General features: G+C 48.9%; 1 protein-coding gene across 1 annotated transcript in view; it reads left to right on the forward strand.

Moving 5' to 3' along the window:
- Nucleotides 1-22428, forward strand: part of EEIG1 (estrogen-induced osteoclastogenesis regulator 1) — a 662295-nt gene that overhangs the window by 370133 nt on the left and 269734 nt on the right. The window contains exon 7 of the mRNA XM_069609104.1: nucleotides 1523-1662. Within this exon, the coding sequence (XP_069465205.1) occupies nucleotides 1523-1662 (140 nt within the window). The remainder of the gene's footprint in view (nucleotides 1-1522; nucleotides 1663-22428) is intronic.

A 22428-nucleotide genomic window follows, 5' to 3' on the forward strand; every position in this document is an offset into this window, starting at 1 on the left:
TTGATAGAATATTCCAAATCCTTGCTGTTGTGTTATACAAGCATGGGTCTTGATGGTATGTCCTGTATTCTAGATTTGTAGAAGATGAATGGATATTAATATCAGTCTCTATCTTATTATTGACTTTTCTTCCTTCTGCCCCTGGGGCGCCTGCCTCTTTCCTTCCTCCCCCTTGGTCATGGATGACCGGGTTGGAATTCGGGAAATGAGACCTGGATCTGGGTGATTGGAATCAATGTATCCCTAGAAGGCACCTGGGATTTCCTCCTACTCCTCTACCTGCCCGTCAGACTACTGCGTCTCTCCCAGGGTATTCCCACATTTCCTCCTACTCCTCTACCAGCCCGTCAGACTACTGCGTCTCTCCAAGGGTATTCCCACATTTCCTCCTACTCCTCTACCAGCCCGTCGGACTACTGCGTCTCTCCCAGGGTATTCCCACATTTCCTCCTACACCTCTACCTGCCCGTCAGACTACTGCGTCTCTCCCAGGGTATTCCCACGAGGACAACCCCGAACTCCCCTACCGAGGTGATCCTCCCTCGCTCATCCACCTCCAGGGTTGGGACCCAAGACCTCCCCTGGCCACCTGAATAGAGGACTCCCAGGGTCTATCCCTAGGTTTCTCCGAGTGCGCACCTATCTTGTCCCATATGTTTGTCTGCTTGCCTGATATAGCCCCCCGCAACTGAGGTGAGTCTTTTCCAGTCCGTGTAGTAGCACCTATTGTGTCCCACGTGCTTGTCTGCTTGCCCGATGTAGCGACCCGTACCATGAGGCGAGGCTATTCCAGTTTGCATACACACACCACATATTTATTTGCGTGGTAAAGTTTCAGGATGTCACCTCGTGTATGGGTGCATTGTTCTTGTGAGAGCGTGGGCACCACGCTCTGACTGGCACCTTCACATCCATGTCACTGTCAAGTCCTGACAATGAGCGTCTCTGTTATTGTGCATGTTCAGTGTGTAGGGCAGTGGCATAAGATATGTGCTGTGACTGACTGCAATGTTATGGGATAAATCTTGGGCATCTGTCCGAAGTGGGTTTAGGGATATGTGCCGTAGAAAATCACTAGTCTTTTTGGGGCTTTATTTATAAGATTTCAGGTACCTTCAGAGAGATGTGGTTTGAGATTATTGGAATGAAGGCGAAGGTATGAAGAATCAATGGCATGAGGACAGCGCAGAAGTGGAAGGAAGTTGGATAAGGGCAGGGTGGAGAGAGCACAAGCTCCGGGAGACGTTTGGTATAGTCCAGGGACAAGGGGATGTTGACATGGAAGGTTTGGCTAATTGGGAGGGGTGCCCGGCTGGCAGACACACGGCCTGAAGATTGAGGGGATGTATCAGAATCTATTGGGTGGAATGCTAGAAATACCAGCTCTCCCACACGCTGACACTTGCAACACCTGAAATGTCTCTTTATTACATAGCCTGCATTGAAGTAGTACAAAAGTCATGACTCTTGCACAACGTTTTCCTCCTGATAAGTTACCAAACGTTCAACACTTGTCTTTCAGGCCCCCATCAACAGCTAAATCCATCTCTAATCCCGGGCAGGACTCCTCCCTGCAGTTGACCTCTAAGGGTGCCGGGACCGGTCCACCTGCTGCAGGAACGGTTCGTCAGAACAGAAGCAGGCCTGCAATGCTCGGTGCAGGTATGCCAAGAACCTTGCCAATGTCAGTGCTGTAATTCATATGCACGCTCTTCCCTGTATGATCAACATTTGAGCCAAGGGTGCCGTCATATTTACCGAACCGAAAACACCACACCATTGGGACCAAGAGGAAGGACATTTGTTTTATGTAATATGTGGATTTAGCAGAAACCAGTAGCTCATTTTAATTTCACCCTGATCAATTGCTCCTTACTTTGGAATGTAGCTGTCTTACTCTTTTGACGTTTACTGTTGTCTAAACTCCGGAGCGGGGGGGGGAGTTGGGGTTATTCTGTTGAAGAAATATCCACCGTTGTACCCCATTGTGCAAGAGCCTTGGGCCATGGCATCAGCCTACATCCTTCCCCTTGCCTGCTTGCTCCCGTCAATACAACCTCACCCCTCACCTCCCAGATGACCCTGTGGTCCACTGTGCAAGAGCCTGGTTCCATGGCACCAGCCTGGTGCCTTCCCCTTTGCCTGTTTGCTCCCGCAGATACATCATCGCCGTCAACTGCCAGATGACCCTGTGGTCCATTGTGAGCCTTGGTCCATGGCACCAGCCTGCAGCCTTCCCCTTGCCTGTTTGCTCCCACCAATACGCCATCGCCCGTCACCTCCCAGATGACCCTGTGGTCCATTGTGCAAGAGCCTGGTTCCATGGCACCAGCCTGCTGCCTTCCCCTTGCCCGTTTGCTCCTGCCAATACATCATCGCCTGTCACCTCCCAGATGACCCTGTGGTCTTGTGCAAGAGCCTGGTTCCATGGCTTCAACCTGCTGCCTTCCCCTTGCCTGTTTGCTCCTGCCAATACATCATCGCCTGTCACCTCCCAAATGACCCTGTGGTCTTGTGCAAGAGCCTGGTTCCATGGCATCAGCCTGCTGCCTTCCCCTTGCCTGCTTGCTCCCGCCAATACAACCTCGCCCGTCACCTCCCAGATGACCCTGTGGACCATTGTCCATTGTGCAAGAGCCTGGGTCCATGGCATCAGCCTGCTGCCTTCCCCTTGCCTGCTTGCTTCCGCCAACACAACCACGCCCGTCACCTCCCAGGTGACCCTGTGGTCCATTGTGAGCCTTGGGCCATGGCATCAGCCTGCAGCCTTCCCCTTGCCTATTTGCTCTCACCAATACATCATCGCCCGTCACCCCCCAGATGACCCTGTGGTCCATTGTGAGCGTTGTTGCATGGTTGCCTTCCCCGTGCCTGTTTTCTCCCGCCAACACAACCTCGCCCGTCACCTCCCAGATGACCCTGTGGTCCATTTGTGCAAGAGGCTGGTTCCATGGCATCAGCCTGCTGCCTTCCCCTTTGCCTGCTTGCTGTTATATGCCCGCAGGCATGAAGGCGCAGACAACGCGAAAGAAACACACATAGAAACTCCCAGAGACAAGCAGGAAGCATACGAAGATAGAGTCAAGAACTAAGAAATAAAGGCCACTAATGAAGTGTTCCTTAAACGACACTGCAGATTCAAAGCAATATCAGGAGAAAAGAAAGGTTTTCAAATCTTTCTTGAAGTTTGCTAATAGTTTGTGGTTATGCAAATAACCTGCCAATTGGTCACACGCTGGGTGCTTTAAGGGCAAATGCCCCATTTTCTGCTTTTGAAGTCCTGGGTCTAAGTTGATCAAGCAGATTTTGTGATCCAGACCTCAAGGGTCTAATATTAATGTTGTGCTTAATATGGCATTGAAGATAAGGTGGCATCAGTTGCATTCTGCACTTAAGTTATAACTAAAGTTCTGAACTTAATTCTAGATGCAAGTGGGAGCCAGTAAAGTGATTGCCCGGCCTCCGATACGTGTTCACCCCTCGAAAGCCCCACAACCACTCTCACCGCCCAATTCTGAACAACTTGCAGTCTAATCCTGAGTACAAGTGCCCAATAAAAGGCTACAGCAGTAATCCATGTTGGATCCTATAATCGCTCTTGCGTTAGTCTGTGCACTTTTTTGTGATATGAATGGTCTCAGATGTGAATAGTTTAACAATAGAACGCGGAAGACGCAACCGAGGTGACATGAGCTCTCATATTAAGAGTCTGGTCGAGAGTAACTCCCAGTATTTTAGTTTTTGGAAGTGGATTTATGGTATTGTCGCCTAGTTTAAATGTACTGTAGGCATGATCCAAAGGTTTCAAGGCGTGAGGTCTACCTACAATCATTAGCTCTGTCTTGCTTCTATTAAGTGCCAGAAGATTATCCAGCATCCAGCTCTCAATACAAAGATTCTATTAACTTCATGCTCATCTGTACGTGGGAGCCCGTCAGAGGTACTACGCATTGGGTGTCATCTGCGTAATTTGAGAATACCACCCCCTCCTCCTCCTCTAACATAAAGAAGAAGGGAGCCATGAACAGGTGATATATGCATGGCGAGGTACTAGCCCCCTGAGGTACCCATAGAGAACTGGAATTGCATCTGCTTCCGCAGCATCCGAACGGACACTAGTATGTCTGAATTCAAGGAAAGATGAGATCCATGAGGCTGCCAAGTCTGAAAAATTAGCGACTTCCTTCGTATGACATGTTCAATAAGATCGAAGGCAGCCAATTGATCTAATGATATGATCAATGAGAGCCCACTCTTATCCATCTGTGTTAATAATTTGGATTTCAGCTCCAAAAGGGAGGTCTCTGTGCCAAATCATTTTCTGAATCCTGACTGATGGGAGTACAGGATAGTGAATTGATTCAGATGCTCTGCGATTTGATGGTATGCTACTCGATCTAGTATTTTCAAAAGAAAAGGGGTATTTGAGATAGGTCGAAAGTTCAGTGGGTTATCCCTTGGCAAACCCTGTTTCTTAAAAATCGGTTTGACCATAGTATGCTTTAGTTCGATCGGAACCTTACCCTCTGTAAGTGAGGCGTTTACAAACGAACAAACTGCTTTAACTATGGATGGGGCACACGTTTTGATTATCATTGAGGCACAAGCATCTCCCCTGCACTGAGAAGGTTTAATCTGTTCTATAATTTTTTCTAAATTGGGTTCACTTATTGGGTGAAAGTTCTGTACTCCTTTTGAATGCATTAGGAAGGGCATTATCTAAGGGTACTGAGTTCAGCTTCTTTTTTGCAAGCATTGTTTCTCGAATATTATGCAGTTTGTTTTGTAGTCCGTCTTGTATAAGTTGACACTACTCCTTATTTATTTCTGTGAGACCTGATGGAGCAGGAGTCATTTCTTGTTCCCTCAATATTTAAAATTACTCTTTGGTATCAGATTCAGCAGTGATTATACGGTTGTTATGGAAATTTCTTTTTGCCAGAAGAATGGCACTTTTATAATCATTAACCCTTTTTTGTATGTTACTAATACATTTGGTTTGTGTTCATGTTTCCAGGCGTGAAAAGCTTTCATTGAGACGGATTTTAGTTTTCTCAAATCGTCCGAGAACCAACTCTTCTTATTGTTAGCATCTATACTTGTCTTCTTTTGTTTTAGTGGAGCTAGTTTGTCTGATCTACTGATCAGGACATTAGTCAAAGCAATGGCCATCTCTTGTACGGAGAAATTCGCTTCCACTGAGAAATCCAGTGAATTCTCCATCAACGGATCAATATTGTCTACTGTAAATTGCTTTGGCTTACGTGACATACTACCAGGAAGCCCATGATTCTTTTTAGTTACGAAAGGTAACCTTATGGCAAAGTTCACAAATAAGTGATCACACCATGGACATTTGCTAGTACTCACCTCACTGCAGGTGGTATTTAAAACAGGACAATCCAGTGTATGACTAAGTTCATGTGTTGGTGCCGTCATATGTTGGATGAATCCTAGATTTGAGGGACTGTTGTAGGTCTGTAGCCCCCTGATCAAGGGGAGATTCTAACAAATGATTAAAGTCACCCAGTATTATGTATTTAGATGCAAGTTTGGGCTGGGGTAGCAGATAAATACAGATTGCCTCCTATAGGTTAATCTTTAGTGACGGTGGACGATAGTTGGTGGTGGCTTCTGCATTCATACCTATTTTTATGTGAATGGTGTCTACCCCCTCAATAGAAGGGCCGGCTCTTTCCCAAACTGTTAAAGCATCCTTAAATATGAAGGCAACCCCCCTCCTCTACCTTCCGCGCTGTCTTTCCTTATCGTAGTTTCTGATGTTTGTTAAACTGCTTAGAATCACATGCTGTGCATATGGTCCGACTTCCAGTGGTAACCGCGGAGTATTGCATCTTGTCTTTCGGGGGACCGAAAGGGGACGTCGGCATAGGCGTGTCTGAAACACTATCCCTATCGTGATGTGTGTAGTACCCAAAATCCCTCACGTGCCGAGGTCCCTCAGATTGTTTTTTTCCGCCCAGATAACTGGACGCCCTATAGCAGAGCTCTTCATGAGACATTGTTTATCTTACCGAATTATCGGTTTAATCCCTGCTAAGTCACTTCGTCTGTCAAGAACATCTTCGACGAAGACTACGGGAGAACCGTCTACGGCTGTGGATTCCAGCACCTAAGATCCGGCATTCGGACCTCCACGTGGTCAGGCCTTCTGGCCGGCCTACACAGTAGGGAGAGTGGGCTCGGGGTTTGCCATACTGCTATGATGTCTTTCCTCTTTTTCACTTCTTTCCTTTTTGGTCTGGTCACCCTTCCCTTCTGCTATGGAAAGGACTCCATTTAGATTCTGCCCTCTGTGAAGGGTCAGATATCCGTGGAAAGACGAGCACACTTTGTGTATGCTTGCCTCCCCCTAGAGCACTAAAGCGGAGTTCAGCGTCTAAACTCCTAAACCTAATCCCTTAAGGAGCGCCGGTTGAAGCGGTGGGCCGCATACAGTATGTCACGCGTGGAGCCTCCCTCCCCTGCCACGACACCAGCCGAGAGTGACGGGGGTACATCGGATGACCAAACGTCCAACGCGGACGTTGTAGACCTTGGGGCAGACGATTCTAGAGTCGCCACGCCCGTCCCCGACCCTTCCAGGCTCGACTCCGGTCTTGCTACAGGGACCACACTCGGTGACAGGGGCGTACAATCGCACCGCACTAAACACACAACCCAAGCACCCTCCTCGACAACCTCGTCGAAGAAGGCGCAAGCGCCATCGGATCGATCTGATCCGAAGCCTTCCCCGCATCCGCAGCAGTGCATGACGACTGGGCTTAATAAACATAACAAAGGCGCTACTCCCCAAACTACACACGCAGAAGTTTCTGAACAAGAAACTTCGACGAGTTTCAAGGTTTCCAAGGACCGTGCAGGCCCGACAACTACGAGTGTGCCTCTAACTACGAGTAGGTCTCTACCCGAGAAGCCATCATCGGAGGCGTTGTCCCCCGAAGATTCGGTAACTATCAGTAAGAGCATCAATAGGATTGCTACGGCGGTGGGCCTAGTACCGGTTTCGCCCACAGTTATGGGCAAATCCGCTGAAAGGTTTTCCACGGTTTTGGAAGACGATCCTGAGGACTCTTACGAAGAGAGCCAGGTACCCCTCTCAAGCACCCTGAGGAGATCCTCTGAACACCTTAGGTTGGAGGACCCGGTTCCTGCTCAGCTGGGTCCATTTGGGTCATCCAAGTGGACCACGGAGCAATTTGAGGGGTATATGGATCGGCTGGAGCAGGTTTTCGGGGCTTCTGATCAACCTCTGCCGAAAAAAGCTCGGGTAGACCCTAACCCTCATACACAAGTTGCCCAACACCTAGATGTTCAACACTATGTTGATTATCAAGATGATGTCCAGAAGGACACGTATAGAGACATCTATACAGAAGAAGAGGAGACATTTTTTTCTGGACAATTATGGGGAAGATCAAGGCGCAAACGGACAACTGGGAGGACACCCAGCAGGACGATCACAATTCCGATATCGTTTGCCTCGACTCTCCCCCATCCACACTGGTTCGGCAAGCTACCCCGGTGGATGATCAAATGGCTTTCAACAACACATTGAAAAAAGCAGCAGAATTCTTTAAAATTGCCACACTTGAGGCATTGCCTGAACAGGATTTCGCGGAAAACATTATTAATGACAAGCCTCCGGCAAGCCAGTCTATCCCTCTCTTGAGCTCTATAAAGAGACGGCTCGCCCCTTCCTTACTCACACCCGCTCAGACTAGGGCTGTGAACCCAAGGGTCGAAAAATCTTTCCGACCCTCCCCCACCGACCCCCTTTATATCAAAGGACACGCAATCCGAGACTCGCTGGTGGTGACCAACACTCGCAAAAGAGCAGGGTTCCCCTTGCCACGGGAGAGTCACCCCCGGACAAGGAGTCCAAAACGTTGTATGCCTTAGGCAAACGGGTCACGTCGGCGGCTGCTTATACCGTCCAGATTGCCAATAACACGACGTTACTGGCAAGCTACGTCGACGCCCAATTGAACCTACTCCAGGAAGGCCTCCAGGAGGTTCCGGAACCAACCAGAGCCAAGCTTCTTGCCATTGTCTTGGAGGGCAAACTTGCCAATCAAAATGTTGTAAAGAAAACCCTGGACTCCGCAGAGACAGCAGGCAGGTCTCTCGCACAGGGTACTCTCCTAAAGAGACACGCGTGGCTGCGCATGTCGGGTTTCAGGCCTGAGACCCAGGCATCCATCATCAATAAACCCATAGAAGAGGCCAACCTCTTCGGGAAGGCGGTAGACAATGCGTTGGAGACAGCCAAGAAGGAGAATGAGACTATTAAGTCGCTGCACCAGATTTCCCAAAACCCCTCTTCACAGAGGGGCAGCAATTCTCGGCGGTCCTTTCGAGGACAAGCCTGCGCCGCTCAAAATAATTTCTGCACGGGCAACTTCAACCCAAGTCAACCGACTGCAAGCGCCACTTAGTACCCCCAGAGGGGTCAGAAGCGCGGAAAGAATAGAGGCAGAGGCTCCAATTCCAGAGGTGCGTCAACCTCGGGTCAGAAATGACCACCAAGTTCAGGTCCCCTCCCATGTCTCTCCGGTCGGGGGGCGATTAACATCTTTCCTCAAGGCATGGTAGGAGATAACTTCAGACCAGTGGGTATTAAAGACGGTCGCCCACGGTTATTACGTGGAATTCGCCTGACCCCCACAGTTCAGACCGCCGAAACATCGACGCCTTTCACCGGAACATCTGCAGGTCCTGGTCCAAGAGGTGGAGGCGCTGCTGGGAAAGGACGCCATAGAAGCTGTCCCGATTCTTCAGGTAAACAAGGGTATTTATTCAATATACTTCTTTGTACCCAAAAAGGATCTCACCATGCGTCCTGTTCTAGACCTGCGACCAGCGAACAAGTTCATAAAGCCCCAGAAATTTTGCATGGTAACACGTCAAGAGGTGATCCCATTGCTAAAACAAGGGGACTTCATGACAACATTGGATATGAAAGATGCATACTTTCATATTTCAATGCTGCCAGCGCACAGAAAATTCCTAAGGTTCGTGATTCGGGACAAACACTACCAGTTCAAGGTACTCCCCTTCGGCATAGCCTCGGTGCCACGGGTGTTTACCAAGGTCCTGGCAGTGGCAGCAGCAGACCTGCGCAGACTTTCAGTTCCAGTTTACCCTTACCTCGACGATTGGCTCATCACGGGGGACTTGTTCGACGTTTGTTTTTCTAACACCCAAAAGACAGTAGACCTACTGTTCAGCCTGGGATTTTCTATCAACGAAAAGAAATCCAGCTTAGTCCCCAGCCAAGTAAAACAGTTCCTGGGGGCTCTAATTCGCACGTAAGACGGTCTAGTCTTCCCTTCCAGCGAGAGAGTTCAGAACATGCTCTCTCAAGTTCCTCAGTATGTAGCCAGTCGGAAGGTGATGGTACGCAAAGCTATGCGTTTGCTAGGGATGATGGCGTCATGCATATACTTGGTCCCCCACGCGCGGCTGCGCATGCGTCAAAATGCAAGAGTGGCTCAACAGCCAGTGGTGTCAGGCCAGCGGACAATGCGAAGATCTGTTAGTTGTCTCACCAGCCCTCGTTCTCTCTCTGCAGTGGTGGTCAAGAGAAAACCTCTTGAGAGGGAAGACCTTTACCACCCCTGCAGTGGAAGCCATTCTTACGACAGACGCGTCCCTCACGGGGTGGGGGGCTCATCTGCTTCAACAGACAGCGCACAGAGTGTGGTCCCCTCAGGTAGCATCCAACCATATAAACCTACTGGAGCTGCTAGCAGTGTTCAAAGCATTGAAAGTCTTTCAGGAGCAACTGCAAGTGAAGACAGTGCTGATCCTAACCGACAGCACAACAATAATGTATTATCTGAACAAGCAGGGGGGCACTTACTCTCCAGGGCTATCCAAGCTGTCCCAAAACATCTGGATATGGGCTCTCAAACACAAGATGTTCCTGATATCCCAACATGTTCCAGGAGAACTCAATCTTCTGGCAGACGTACTCCGCAGAGATTTTCCTCTGCCAGAAGAATACGAATGGCGTCTGCACGAAGACATTGTATCCAACGTCTTCGCAGAATGGGGGTTTCCAGAGATCGACCTGTTCGCTACTCAAGAGAACGCCCAATGCCCAGATTACGTCTCCAGTTACCTCCAGAACCGATCCAAGGGGAACGGTCTCTGGATAACTTGGTCGGGGAAATGTGTTTACGCTCCCCCCCCACCCCCCCTGACTCCCCTTCTGAACAAGATAGTGCACAAGATGCACCAGGAACCAGTCACCATGATTCTGGTGGCTCCCATGTGGGCCCGCCAACCCTGGTTCGCGCACCTGATGGATATGTCCCTCTCCCAAACAGTCAAGCTGCCCTGCCCGTACAACATGTTGTCTCAGGACAGGGGGGAGACTCTGCACCCATGCCCACAAACTCTGAATTTAGCAGCCTGGCTCCTGAAGTCATAGAGTTTGGACATCTGCAACTCCCTCAAAGATGCATGGACGTACTGAGGGAGGCAAGAAAGCCTAACACACGTTATTGCTATGACAGCAAATGGAAACGTTTTGTCATTTGGTGCAGTTCCAAAGGCGTCAATCCCACCGATTGCTCGCCTTCACACGTTGTGTTATATCGAACCCATCTGTTGGACTCTGGGTTAGTCTTCAATTCCTTAAAGGTTCACCTAGCGGCGTTGTCAGCCTACACCACGTCACAGCAAAAGGTGTCGTGGTGGAAAATACCTGTGATTAAAGCCTTTATGGAAGGGGTTAAAAGGATTTATCCCCCCATCACTCACCCAGCCCCTGGGTGGGATCTAAATGTGGTTTTAACTAGGCTCATGGGACCCCCTTTTGAGCCTATGCATAAAGCTAGTCTGAAAGACCTGATTTACAAGACAGCCTTTCTAGTAGCTATCACTTCTATCAGAAGAGTTAGCGAACTACAGGCCCTCTCGGTTTTGTCACAGTCCACAAAGATAAGGTAGTTCTGCGCACTCATCCCAGATTTGCGCCGAAATGTATTTCAAAGTTCCATGTGAACCAGTCAATCGAACTACCCACGTTCTTCCAGAGACCTACTAACATGGCCGAAAGAAGCCTTCACACTAGATGTGCGCAGGGCAGTCATGTTCTACATGGATAGAACTAAACCACTGAAGAAAACTAAACAATTCTTTGTTTCAGTGGCAGCTGGTAGAGAAGGGGATCCTGTCTCTAAATCAGCAATATCAAGGTGGATTGTCAAATGCATCACACTATGCTACACTCTGGCAGAGAGAACTGCCCTTCAAGCCTAGAGCACATTCTACTCGAGGCACTGGGGCGTCCATAGCATTCATTGCAAATGTTCCCCTAGAGTCCATTTGCAAAGCGGCAACCTGGAGTTCTGTACACACCTTTACAAAACACTACTGCCTAGACACTCATTCTAGGGCTGATTCTCAGGTGGGACAAGCAGTACTAAGACATCTTTTTTCTACTGTTCCTTCTCACAACCCACCTCAAACTCCAGGTACTGCTCGCTAGTCTATGCACAGCATGTGATTCTAAGCAGATTACCAAGCATCAGAAGACATGCATTACTTACCGTAAAAGCATTTGATGATTGTATCTGCTTAGATTCACATGCGCCCGCCCTGCCTCCCCGCTCGGGGTGGAAGGAACATAGACTCTTACTGCTTTCTCTCTCTCTTATGTACTCTCTCACTATAGCCTTGGGTTCCCTCATGGCAGAAAAAATACAATCGGAGGGACCTCGGCGCGTGAGGGATTTTGGGTACTACGCATGTCACGATAGGGATAGTGTTTCAGACACACCTATGCCGATGTCCCCTTTCGGTCCCCCGAAAGACAAGATGCAATACTCTGCGGTTACCACTGGATGTCGGACTATGCACAGCATGTGAATATAAGCAGATAAAATCATCAGAAATGCTTTTACGGTAAGTAATGCATGTCATATCTATATCCGGCTGCTGGAATGGCTAAATTCAATGAAGGAGCAGCTGCCTTAGTTCCCCACAGAAATCCAGGTTTTGATCCTCTATTATATTAGCAATGTTAATCGCGTGCTTAACTAGTGACCACATATTTAATAACTTACACCGCAGACTAGTTAAAGGATTAAAAACACGAGTGAATGATATATCAATATCTGAAAAAGATAAATCGATGGATGTAGGGGATGGATGAGACGATCCAACGGATGTTACAATCTCACCCGTCACCTCCCAGATGACTTTGTGGTCCATATTGCAAGAGCCTGGTTCCATGGCACCAGCCTGCTGCCTTCCCTTTGCCTGTTTGCTCCCGCCAATACAACTTCGCCCATCACCTCCCAGATGACCCTGTGGTCCATTGTGCAAGAGCCTGGGTCCATGGCATCAGCCTGCTGCCTTCCGCTTTGCCTGCTTGCTCCCGCCAATACAACCTCACCCGTCACCTCCCACATGACCTTGTTGTCCATTGTGCAAGAGCCTGGTTCCATGGCTTCAACCTACTGCCTTCCCCTTGCCAGCTTTCTCCCGCCAATGCAACCTCGCCCGTCACGTCCTAGATGACCATGTGGTCCATTGTGCAAGAGCCTGGGTCCATGGATTCAGCCTGCAGCCTTTCTCTTTGCCTGCTTACTCTCGCCAATACAACCTCACCCCGTCACCTCGCAGTATTACTCTGTACCCCATTGTTGATTCAATTCCTCACCATAGGACCCCTATTGACACTGGATATCTTCGCCCATGTGCAAAATCACAGAACTATTTTTTGATAATGAAGAGAATTTTCTTTCTTAAATTTCAGTATTAAAGATCTGGTTTTGGTTGTTATGCTTTCCTTCTGAAAATGTACACTAGCAGCCCTACAGCACAGATTCCTTACAAACGGGAAAACACAAGAACACCAATAGTCAAGCAATGTTCATCAAGGAAAATGACACCATCCCTTCAAGACCGAAGCAGTTTACTGCCTCCCATCATGCACTCTATTTATTTATTTGTATTTGATGAGCGCACAGCAGACCGAAGGCATTGTGGCGCTTGTTACAGTGATGCTTATACTTCGTTACATACAAATCAAATAATCCATCGTGGTGGTTGTTACAGTGTTGCTTGTACTTAGTTACATACAGTTCAGGTCCGTAAGTGTTACATTGGACGATGTTATACATTTGTCACATACATGCATTGTGGAACAGGTGACTAGGAGAACAGATTAGTTGAAGAGGGCAGTTTTGAGTTTTCTGCGGAAGGAAAATACAGATGTTCCAGCTCTGAGGTCGGTGGGAAGGGAGTTCCAGAGCTTCGGGGCGAGGAAGGGGAAGCCTATACCTCCTGCCTTTGTCCTGTTGATGCGAGGTATCGTTAGTTGATTGGTGTATTGTAATCTGGTAGGTCTGGTGGATTGAGATCTACATAATGTGTCAGATAGGTATGAAGGTGCTGAGAGGTTGATGCATTTATGCATAGTCGTGAGAATTTTGAAGGAGATACGGTGTCACCAATGGCACTCTGTCAAGAGTGGCACAGGGTACCCAGGTAGGGCTTGGGTGGCTGTGCTGAAGTAAGGTAGCAGATAAGCACACACAGCAGGAAGTTCAACAAGAAAGAAGAGTAGGAAACAGTAGCTGTGAGCCAAAAGGGGCAAAAGATACAAAGGTACAAACAAACTGGATTCCCTCTTGGGGTGTATGCTGAAATGGGAAAGAGTGTTCCACGAACCTTAGGAAACTCCAGCCTTCTGCACAGATTGCTATAACAGAGGCCCACGCTGTATGCTCATGGCTGGGAACAACAGCAGTGGGTGTCTGTAACACTGAAAACGTGACAAAGGAAGGGGCAGAGGTTGCCTGCCGGAAACCAACAGGCAAGCTCTGTACAAAGGGATTACATAAGGCACATGAGAAGACAAGAACAGAAATATCCAGCGAAAAGGAAGTCAATGAGCAATCTAGCAGAAGGAAATGAAGGAAAGGCAGTTAGACTGAAATAGATAACCTAAGGTGGAGTAGAGAGGACTCAAGGAAGAGAACAAGGAGCAGCCGTCAGGAAAACAGAAGGCTGCAAAGTAGGAAGCAGGTCTGCAGTCAAGAGTGGCACTAGGTGCAGGCAAACTGTATTGGACTGCGGAGGACTACAATAGGCTGAAAGGCAGGGAGTCCAGAAGAACAGGACAGAGAGAGATTAGTAGTAGGCGACAGACAGAGAGCCCAAAAGAATAGGGCCGCTAAGTAGGGAGCCCAGAGGAGCAGGGCTGTAGGCAGCAGAGGGAGACAGGCTGCAAGGAAGGAGCCCAAAGGACACGGGCTGGAGGCAGCAGAGGGAGCAGGCTGCAAGGAAGGAGCCCAGAGACAAGGGCTGTAGGCAGTGAAGAGGTGCAGGCTGCAAGGTAGGGAGACCAGGGAACAAGGGCTGTAGGCAGCCGGAGTGAGGCAGGCTGCAGGGAGCCCAGTGGACAAGGACGGTAGGCAGCCGGAGTGAGGCAGGCTGCAGGGCAGGGAGCCCAGAGGACAAGGATTGTAGGCAGCCGGAGTGAGGCAGGCTGCAGGGCAGGGAGCTCAGAGGACAAGGATTGTAGGCAGCTGGAGTGAGGCAGGCTGCAGGGCAGGGAGCCCAGAGGACAAGGATTGTAGGCAGCCGGAGTGAGGCAGGCTGCAGGGCAGGGAGCCCAGAGGACAAGGACTGTAGGCAGCCGGAGTGAGGCAAGCTTAAAGGCGGGCTGCAGAGGACTAGGACTGTAGGCAGCTGGAGTGAGGCAGGCTGCAGGGCAGAGAGCCCAGAGGACAAGGACTGTAGGCAGCCAGAGTGAGGCAGGGTAGGCAGCGAAGAGGTGCAGGGCCACTGACTGTAGAGGGCTGCAGAGGGCTGTAATAGGCTGCAAGGCAGGAAGCCCAGAGGACAAGGGATGTAGGTAGAAGGCAGCGGAGCGTGATCGGCTGCAAGGCAGGGAGCCCGGAAAGGGCACTGGAACAAAACAGGATAAGGCAGCAACAGGAACAGCATACAAAGTAGAGGGTCAAGGCAAACAGGAGCGGGGAGAACTCAAGATGCAAGACACTGTGCTCCTGCAGGCAGCTGCTTATATACAGCCCTGCCCTGTTCTGAGGCAGGCTAATTGACAGCACCTGTAGCAGCACACCTGAAGACAATCTGCCTCCTCCCTCTCTGGTCCTGAGCAGGTGGAAGCAGCACTGGCCCTAGGGCTTCTGGGGATTGTGGTCCCTATAACGAGGAATGAGAATAGTCAGGAATTGAGGACTGCAGCCAGGTGCATTATGGTAAATGTAGTTAATTGAATAAAATAAGAAAGAATCAAAGTTGAGCAAATGGAAATAAAAGACCAAGGCGTGAAAAGGAGTTGTTCAAGGAGTATTAGGAGGATAAATGAGTACCAAGTAGTCCATGATGGTTGCCAATGCATGCGCCAGCGGCGCGGGCATGACATACGGTACTTGACTGGGAGCCAGTGAGCTGTCTTCCTCGCTTGAGTGATGTGGTCTCTTTTCGGTATGCAAAAGGCTGCCCTAAGAGCGTTGTTTTGAGTTGTTTGTAGTCTAGATAGGTTTTTTTTGGATGTGCCGGCTACGAGTGCATTACAGTAATCTAGTTTGGCTCCTTTGGTAGCTCTGGCGATTGAGAGGCAGTTATCTTTTGTTAGGAATGGTTTTATTGCGTTAAGTTTGCTACTTAGTGCGGAGGCCGAAACTATGGCGCTGACTTGTTTGTCCATTGATAGGGTAGCGTCTATGTGAACCCCCAGTGGGATGACACATTTATCTATGTTGAAGTTAAGGTACAGCGGGTTGAGGTTGGAGAGTGTGGATTTCTGGCCTAGAATGAGAATTTCTGTCTTGTCCCTGTTCAAGCAGAGGCCGTTGGTGGCCATCCATGCTTTTATGGTGGAGTAGATTTGCTGTAGGGTAGTGGCATCTGGATGGTAATGGCCTGTCAGGGGAAGGCGAACCTGTGTGTCGTTGGCGTAATTTGTGTATGTGATACCTAGTGCGTCCAGTTTGTCAAAGAGAGGCTTGGTAAAAAGATTATAGAGCATGGGGGCAGTACATGAACCTTGTGGGACACTGCAGTGGATGATTGAAGGTGCTGCATGAGCTGTGTTAGAGAACACTTTCATGGCTCTGCCCTCTAGCAAAGAGTTTACCCAGGATGCTGCCTACTTGGAGAAGTGCGCAGCCTGTGTCAGATGACTGGTGAGTGTGGTGTGATCTACCAGATCAAATGCTGCGGAAAGGTCCAGGAGGAGGAGGAGTGCAGGCTTGCCTTTGTCAAGGATGTTAGTGATTTTGTTTTTTAGGTCTAGAAGGGCAGTTTCAGTTCCGTGCCCTTTGCGGAACCCAGATTGTCTCTTTCCTAGAATTCGTTCGATTCAATGTATAGTTGAATCTGTTTGTGGGGCTGCCTTGTCTAATATTTTCAGGAGGAATGGGACTGTTGTTATGGGTCGGTAGTTATCGGGAATAGCTGGGTTTTTTTTAAGAGCGGGCGCACCCATGCCTCTTTACGGCTGCCTGGGACTATGCCTGTTTTGAATGACGCATTGATGAATGCCGTGAGAAGAGGGGCGATCGGTTCTGCGCAGTCCTTGATAATTGTGGGGTGGCATACATCACCCTTACATTGTGAAGGTTTGAGGTGTCTGAGGATGTCAATGACATCTGCTTCGGAGATTTCTGTGAATGCGAATTTGGGCATCTTGCTAGGTTTGACATTAGGATGAGTCTGTATATGAGGGTTTTGCTTACGTAAGGTATTGTAATGCTGAGATATCTTATTTTGGAGGAGGTTTATCTTTGCGAGCATGGCTGATTGAATGCTTGTGCACCATGCTTCATCTTTGACGATCTCATCAGGGCATGTGGGTGGTACTGTTAATTCTTTAAAGATACTGAAAAGGTCTTTAGAGTGGGAGTTGGCAGCGGAGATATGGTGGTTGTAGGCTTCAGATTTAGCAATGAAGATGGCGTCTTTTTATTTTTTGGCTATGGATTTGAAGTTGCCTATTGTGGTGTCGCAAGGATTACACTGCCAGTTTTTGAGCGCTTGGCGTGTCTTTGCGCAGAGTCTGGAGTTCCTCTGTGAACCAGGAGTTGGAGTGGAAGGATTTTTTTTCTTTTTTGTTTTCTAATGGGGCGACGGCGTTGACAGCTTTAGTAATGGTATCTTTGAATGTTTCTGCAAGGATGTTTGGGTCAGAGGAGAAGGGAGGCGCTGGGCATGGCAGGTTAAGGTGTGCACTGAGGTTGTCCGCGGTGAGTTATTTGGCACTGGCTAAGGTTGACGGTGCTGTGGTAGGCATTTTAGTGCATTTAGAAACTGGGATGTCAAATTGGAGAAGGTTGTGGTCTGTCCAAGGGAGGCTAGTATTGGATGTGATGGCTGTGTTACAATTATGGTCTAAGATCCAGTCTAGGATTCGTCCTTTTGTGTGAGTAGGCGCAGTGATTTTTTGTGAGAAGCCTAGGTCATGGAGGTCTTTGGCTAGCGTTATAGCAGTTTTGTCTTTGGGGTCATTGAATCCTAGATTAAGGTCTCGTATAAGTAGTGATTTAGTGGATTTCTTAATATTGTTTCCTAGGAGGTGATTGACTTGACCTATGAAATTGGCGGTGGGGCCAGGTGGTCGGTTTATGATATGAATATTTATTGTGCTGTTAGGTGAGAGTGCTAATTTGACTGATAGAATGTCAACATTCCATTCCTCTTGGTAGGGTACGGTTCTAATAGATAGTGTTTCTTTGTGAATAAGGGCTACTCCCCCTCCTGTTTTGGCGGTCCTGTCTTGTCTAAGGATGGCATACCCTTGCGGTAATGCTAGTGTGATGGCTGGGCCGGAAGCTTCGTTGAGCCAGGTCTCTGTGATAGCGAGTATATCTAAGTCTTGAGTGGTTATTAGGTCATTTATTTCGAGGGCGTGGGCATTGAGGGAGCGTACATTAATTAGAGTGCACTTGTATAGCTTGGAGCACAAGTTCTTTGTGGGTAGGGTAGGAGAGTCTGACATGGGTGCGGCTGTATGTTGAGAGTAAGAGTTGCCGCTGGGTGTGGTGTGTGTGTGTGTGTAGGCTTGGTGTTGTAGCATGTAGAGGTAATGTCATGGTGGTGGCGTTTGTTCACTTTGATGGTGCGTGAGCTAAGTCGGCCGTTTCTGTGTGGTGTGAGTGTAGGTGTGGCCTGTCGGTGGATGGGGAGGGTGCAGGATCGGAGTCTGACCAATCTCAGGCTGAGGTTCGGTACCGGTGTCGTTGTTATGTTTTGAGGAGTGTGTGAGGGCTTAGGCAAGAGGTCCATAGCGTGATGACGATTGGAGGCGTTGTGATAGTGGTGGTTAGGCTCTGGGCTGGGGAGGTGCGGTATGATTAGTTCAGTGAGTAGTGTGCATAGTAGACATGCGTGGAAGAGCAGGGAGTACATGCTGTAGGTGAGTTTGCTTGGCCAATAGAATGTGGGCTATAGAGGTGTCTATGTTGCTCACAGGAAGGGAGTATATGCCACAGGGTGGGCTAGGAACAGTCAATACAGTGTTCAGCAGCGTGGGCTAGGAACAATCAATACAGTATTCAGCAGCGTGGGCTGGGAGCAATCAATACAGTATGCAGCAGCGTGGGCTGGGAGCAATCAATACAGTATTCAGCAGCGTGGGCTGGGAGCAATCAATACAGTATGCAGCAGCGTGGGCTGGGAGCAATCAATACAGTATTCGGCAGCGTGGGCTGGGAGCAATCAATACAGTATTCAGCAGCGTGGGCTGGGAGCAATCAATACAGTATTCGGCAGCGTGGGCTAGGAACAGTCAATACAGTATTCAGCAGCGTGGGCTGGGAGCAATCAATACAGTATTCAGCAGCGTGGGCTAGGAACAGTCAATACACTATTCAGCAGCCTGGGCTGGGAGCAATCAATACAGTATTCAGCAGCGTGGGCTGGGAGCAATCAATACAGTATTCGGCAGCGTGGGCTAGGAACAGTCAATACAGTATTCAGCAGCGTGGGCTGGGAGCAATCAATACAGTATTCAGCAGCGTGGGCTAGGAACAGTCAATACACTATTCAGCAGCCTGGGCTGGGAGCAATCAATACAGTATTCAGCAGCGTGGGCTGGGAGCAATCAATACAGTATTCGGCAGCGTGGGCTAGGAACAGTCAATACAGTATTCAGCAGCGTGGGCTGGGAGCAATCAATACAGTATTCAGCAGCGTGGGCTAGGAACAGTCAATACACTATTCAGCAGCCTGGGCTGGGAGCAATCAATACAGTATTCAGCAGCGTGGGCTGGGAGCAATCAATACAGTATTCGGCAGCGTGGGCTAGGAACAGTCAATACAGTATTCAGCAGCGTGGGCTGGGAGCAATCAATACAGTATTCAGCAGCGTGGGCTAGGAACAGTCAATACACTATTCAGCAGCCTGGGCTGGGAGCAATCAATACAGTATTCAGCAGCCTGGGCTGGGAGCAATCAATACAGTATTCAGCAGCGTGGGCTAGGAACAGTCAATACACTATTCAGCAGCCTGGGCTGGGAGCAATCAATACAGTATTCAGCAGCGTGGGCTAGGAACAGTCAATACACTATTCAGCAGCCTGGGCTGGGAGCAATCAATACAGTATTCAGCAGCGTGGGCTAGGAACAGTCGATACCGTATTCAGCAGCCTGGGCTAGGAACAGTCGATACCGTATTCAGCAGCGTGGGCTAGGAACAGTCAATACAGTATTCAGCAGCCTGGGCTAGGAACAGTCGATACCGTATTCAGCAGCCTGGGCTAGGAACAGTCAATACAGTATTCAGCAGCGTGGGCTAGGAACAGTCAATACAGTATTCAGCAGCGTGGGCCATATGCAGCTGGCGCTGGCTGGGGGCATGTAACATTGGCGGACAAGCTTGGTAGACTCTACTAACAGAAGTCAGTTCTTTAGTTCGACCCTGTGAAGAGGCTCTCGTAACATTTTCCTCTTATTCCTTTGAAGTATGTTATTGCTTCTGCACGTTTTAAAAGCAGTTTTTGCTTTTATGTGATATTTCTCACATATACCGCCCCTGTGAGTTTTTTTGCCTATTATGTTTTTTCTCCACAGCCTGACCTCCAGTACTCAAATGGAACACGACTGTATGATGCGGTGTGTCCTTGGCAAAGCTTCATGTATGGCAAGCCAGATGCAATAGGGCCTCTATTATATGTGGGCAAGTAACCTCACCTAGATAGTGTACAAAGATTCTGGCTTTTTACTTTACTTTATTTAATTTCTAACGCACACCGGGGTAACCGTAGGCTTATGGGTGCACATGGAACAAGAAAGACAAACAACAAACTGAGCTACCGTAGGAGCCTGAATGTCTAATGTTTCCTACCACCAAAGGTTTTTCACTATTAAGGAAACTAATGGAATAGTAGAGTTTTTAGTTTCTTTTTGAAAGAGTCAGTGGGCTCTGTTTCTCTTAGATCTTGTGTTATAGCATTGCATGCTATGGGTGCTGCCATACTAAAGGCTCCCTTAAGTGTCTTACTAGTTTTGCATCTCTGTATTTTCAATAGTTGGGTGTTGCTGGATCTCAGGGTCCTTTCTTTTTGTTTCTCTACCACTCTGTCCAAGAGGTAAGTTGGCATATGCCCTGCACAACATGTATGCACTATAAGGAGCAATAGAAATTGCATTCTTGCCTTAACTGGTAACCAGTTTAGGCTTTTCCTATCCTCAGATAGATGGTCTCTCCGTTTCAGGCCTTTAACTGTCCTAAATGCACTATTCTGAATAACTTGTAATCGATTGATTTCAGTTTGTGTGGCCCCAAGAAGTACGCTGTAACAATAGTCAATCTTAGCTCCTATGATGGCTCTGGCCATTGTTTCCGTGTTTCGAAGGGATTGTGTCCTCCGACGTATTCCTTATCTTAGATATAAATCCTTCAGCTTTGCTGGCCTCGGAAAATTTTTTCGCCAGAGGGCGCTGCGCGTCGATGATCGCCGAGTCGATGACCCTCGACGGCCTCCGTGCCGACGTCGACGTCATCCTGCCTATAAAGGCCGCGCGCAGCGTCCGTTGCTCAGTTCCGTTTTTCCGCGCTTCGTTGTGCCTCGGAACACCGTTGCTCAGTTCTCGTCAAGATAACGTATATAATAACTACTATTTACCTCGATATCGATGGCATCCTCCTCCGACCCGACGACCCCTCGGTCCGGTTTCAAAAAGTGCCGAGACTGCGGGAAGAAAATGTCGTTGACGGACCCTCACAGGGTCTGTTTGTGGTGTCTGGGAATCACGCACCAGAGTTCGGAGTGTGAGGAATGCCTTTCCATGACGGCGAAAGCCTTGAAGGAGCGTAGGGGGAAGCTCGAGAGAGGTAGGTCAACTTTAACTTCCTCGAAAGCTTCTTCGGTAGAGTCGAGACGTTCGTCTCCTCACCATAAAAAAACACTCTCGATCTAGATCACGAAGTGGCTCCCACCACTCGTCGACATCGAGACACTCGAAGAAGAGACGTAGGAGATCCCCTTCGTCATCTTCGTCGAGTTCTCCTGAGAGAGTTCATTGCCCCACAAAACGCAGCTCGCAAGCTGAGTGGGAGGAATTCAGGAAAAAGATGCTAAGCGTCTTCGAGAAAGCGGCCTCGTCCCCCTCGAAGACAGCTGAGGGTGATACCCCGGGTAAAAAACCCAAAAAATCTAAACGCCGCGAGTCGCAGTACCCGGCGGAAAAGTCAACCCGAAAGCGCCTCGAGCCATCGGGAGATAAAGCATCATCGACGCCATCGTCGAAAACTCCTTCGAAACAGAGGTCGGCGCCATCGACGCCGTTGTCGAAGGATTCATCGGCGCATCAGTCGATCGAGTCGACGCCGACGTCGACGCCGATATCGACGCCGGTGAAGGAAAGAACCACGGCTACTCCACAGCCAACGGTTAGACAAAAGACCTCCGACTCGACGCCGAGAACGTCGACGTCGTTCTCGAGCAGGACTCCGATCCTTTCGAGTTCTTCGAGGCCTAGTACACATTTCTCGACGCTTTTCACGGCGCCTTCGAGTACTTTCACGTCGGTGTCGACGACATCGACGTTTTCAAGGCCTGTGATGATGGCTCCTTCTGCATTGGAAATGGGGTTTATACCATTCCAAAAACCAATGTATCCCCCTTTAACCTCGATTTTTGAGGAAAGGGAGGATTCAGACCAAGATATTGATTTACAGAGGACCACATCACCAGAGCCAGAGACTTTCGCCTCTGAGGAAGGAAGATTAAAAAATCTTCAGGATGCACTTCAGGAAGCTAGTGGCTTGGACACTTCTCCTGAAGCAGAATTTATCAAACCAGACCCAGGAGAACATGCGGAGACTCCATATAGAGCTCTGATGTCTAGAATCATAGAATTTATGGGTTGGTCTGCACCTTCTCCTGCCTTTCAGCAGGATGACCTCACTGACATACT

The sequence above is a fragment of the Ambystoma mexicanum genome, chromosome 8 (genome assembly GCF_040938575.1).
Source record: "Ambystoma mexicanum isolate Mex_15411 chromosome 8, UKY_AmexF1_1, whole genome shotgun sequence".
In the NCBI taxonomy this organism is placed as follows: Eukaryota; Metazoa; Chordata; class Amphibia; order Caudata; family Ambystomatidae; genus Ambystoma; species Ambystoma mexicanum.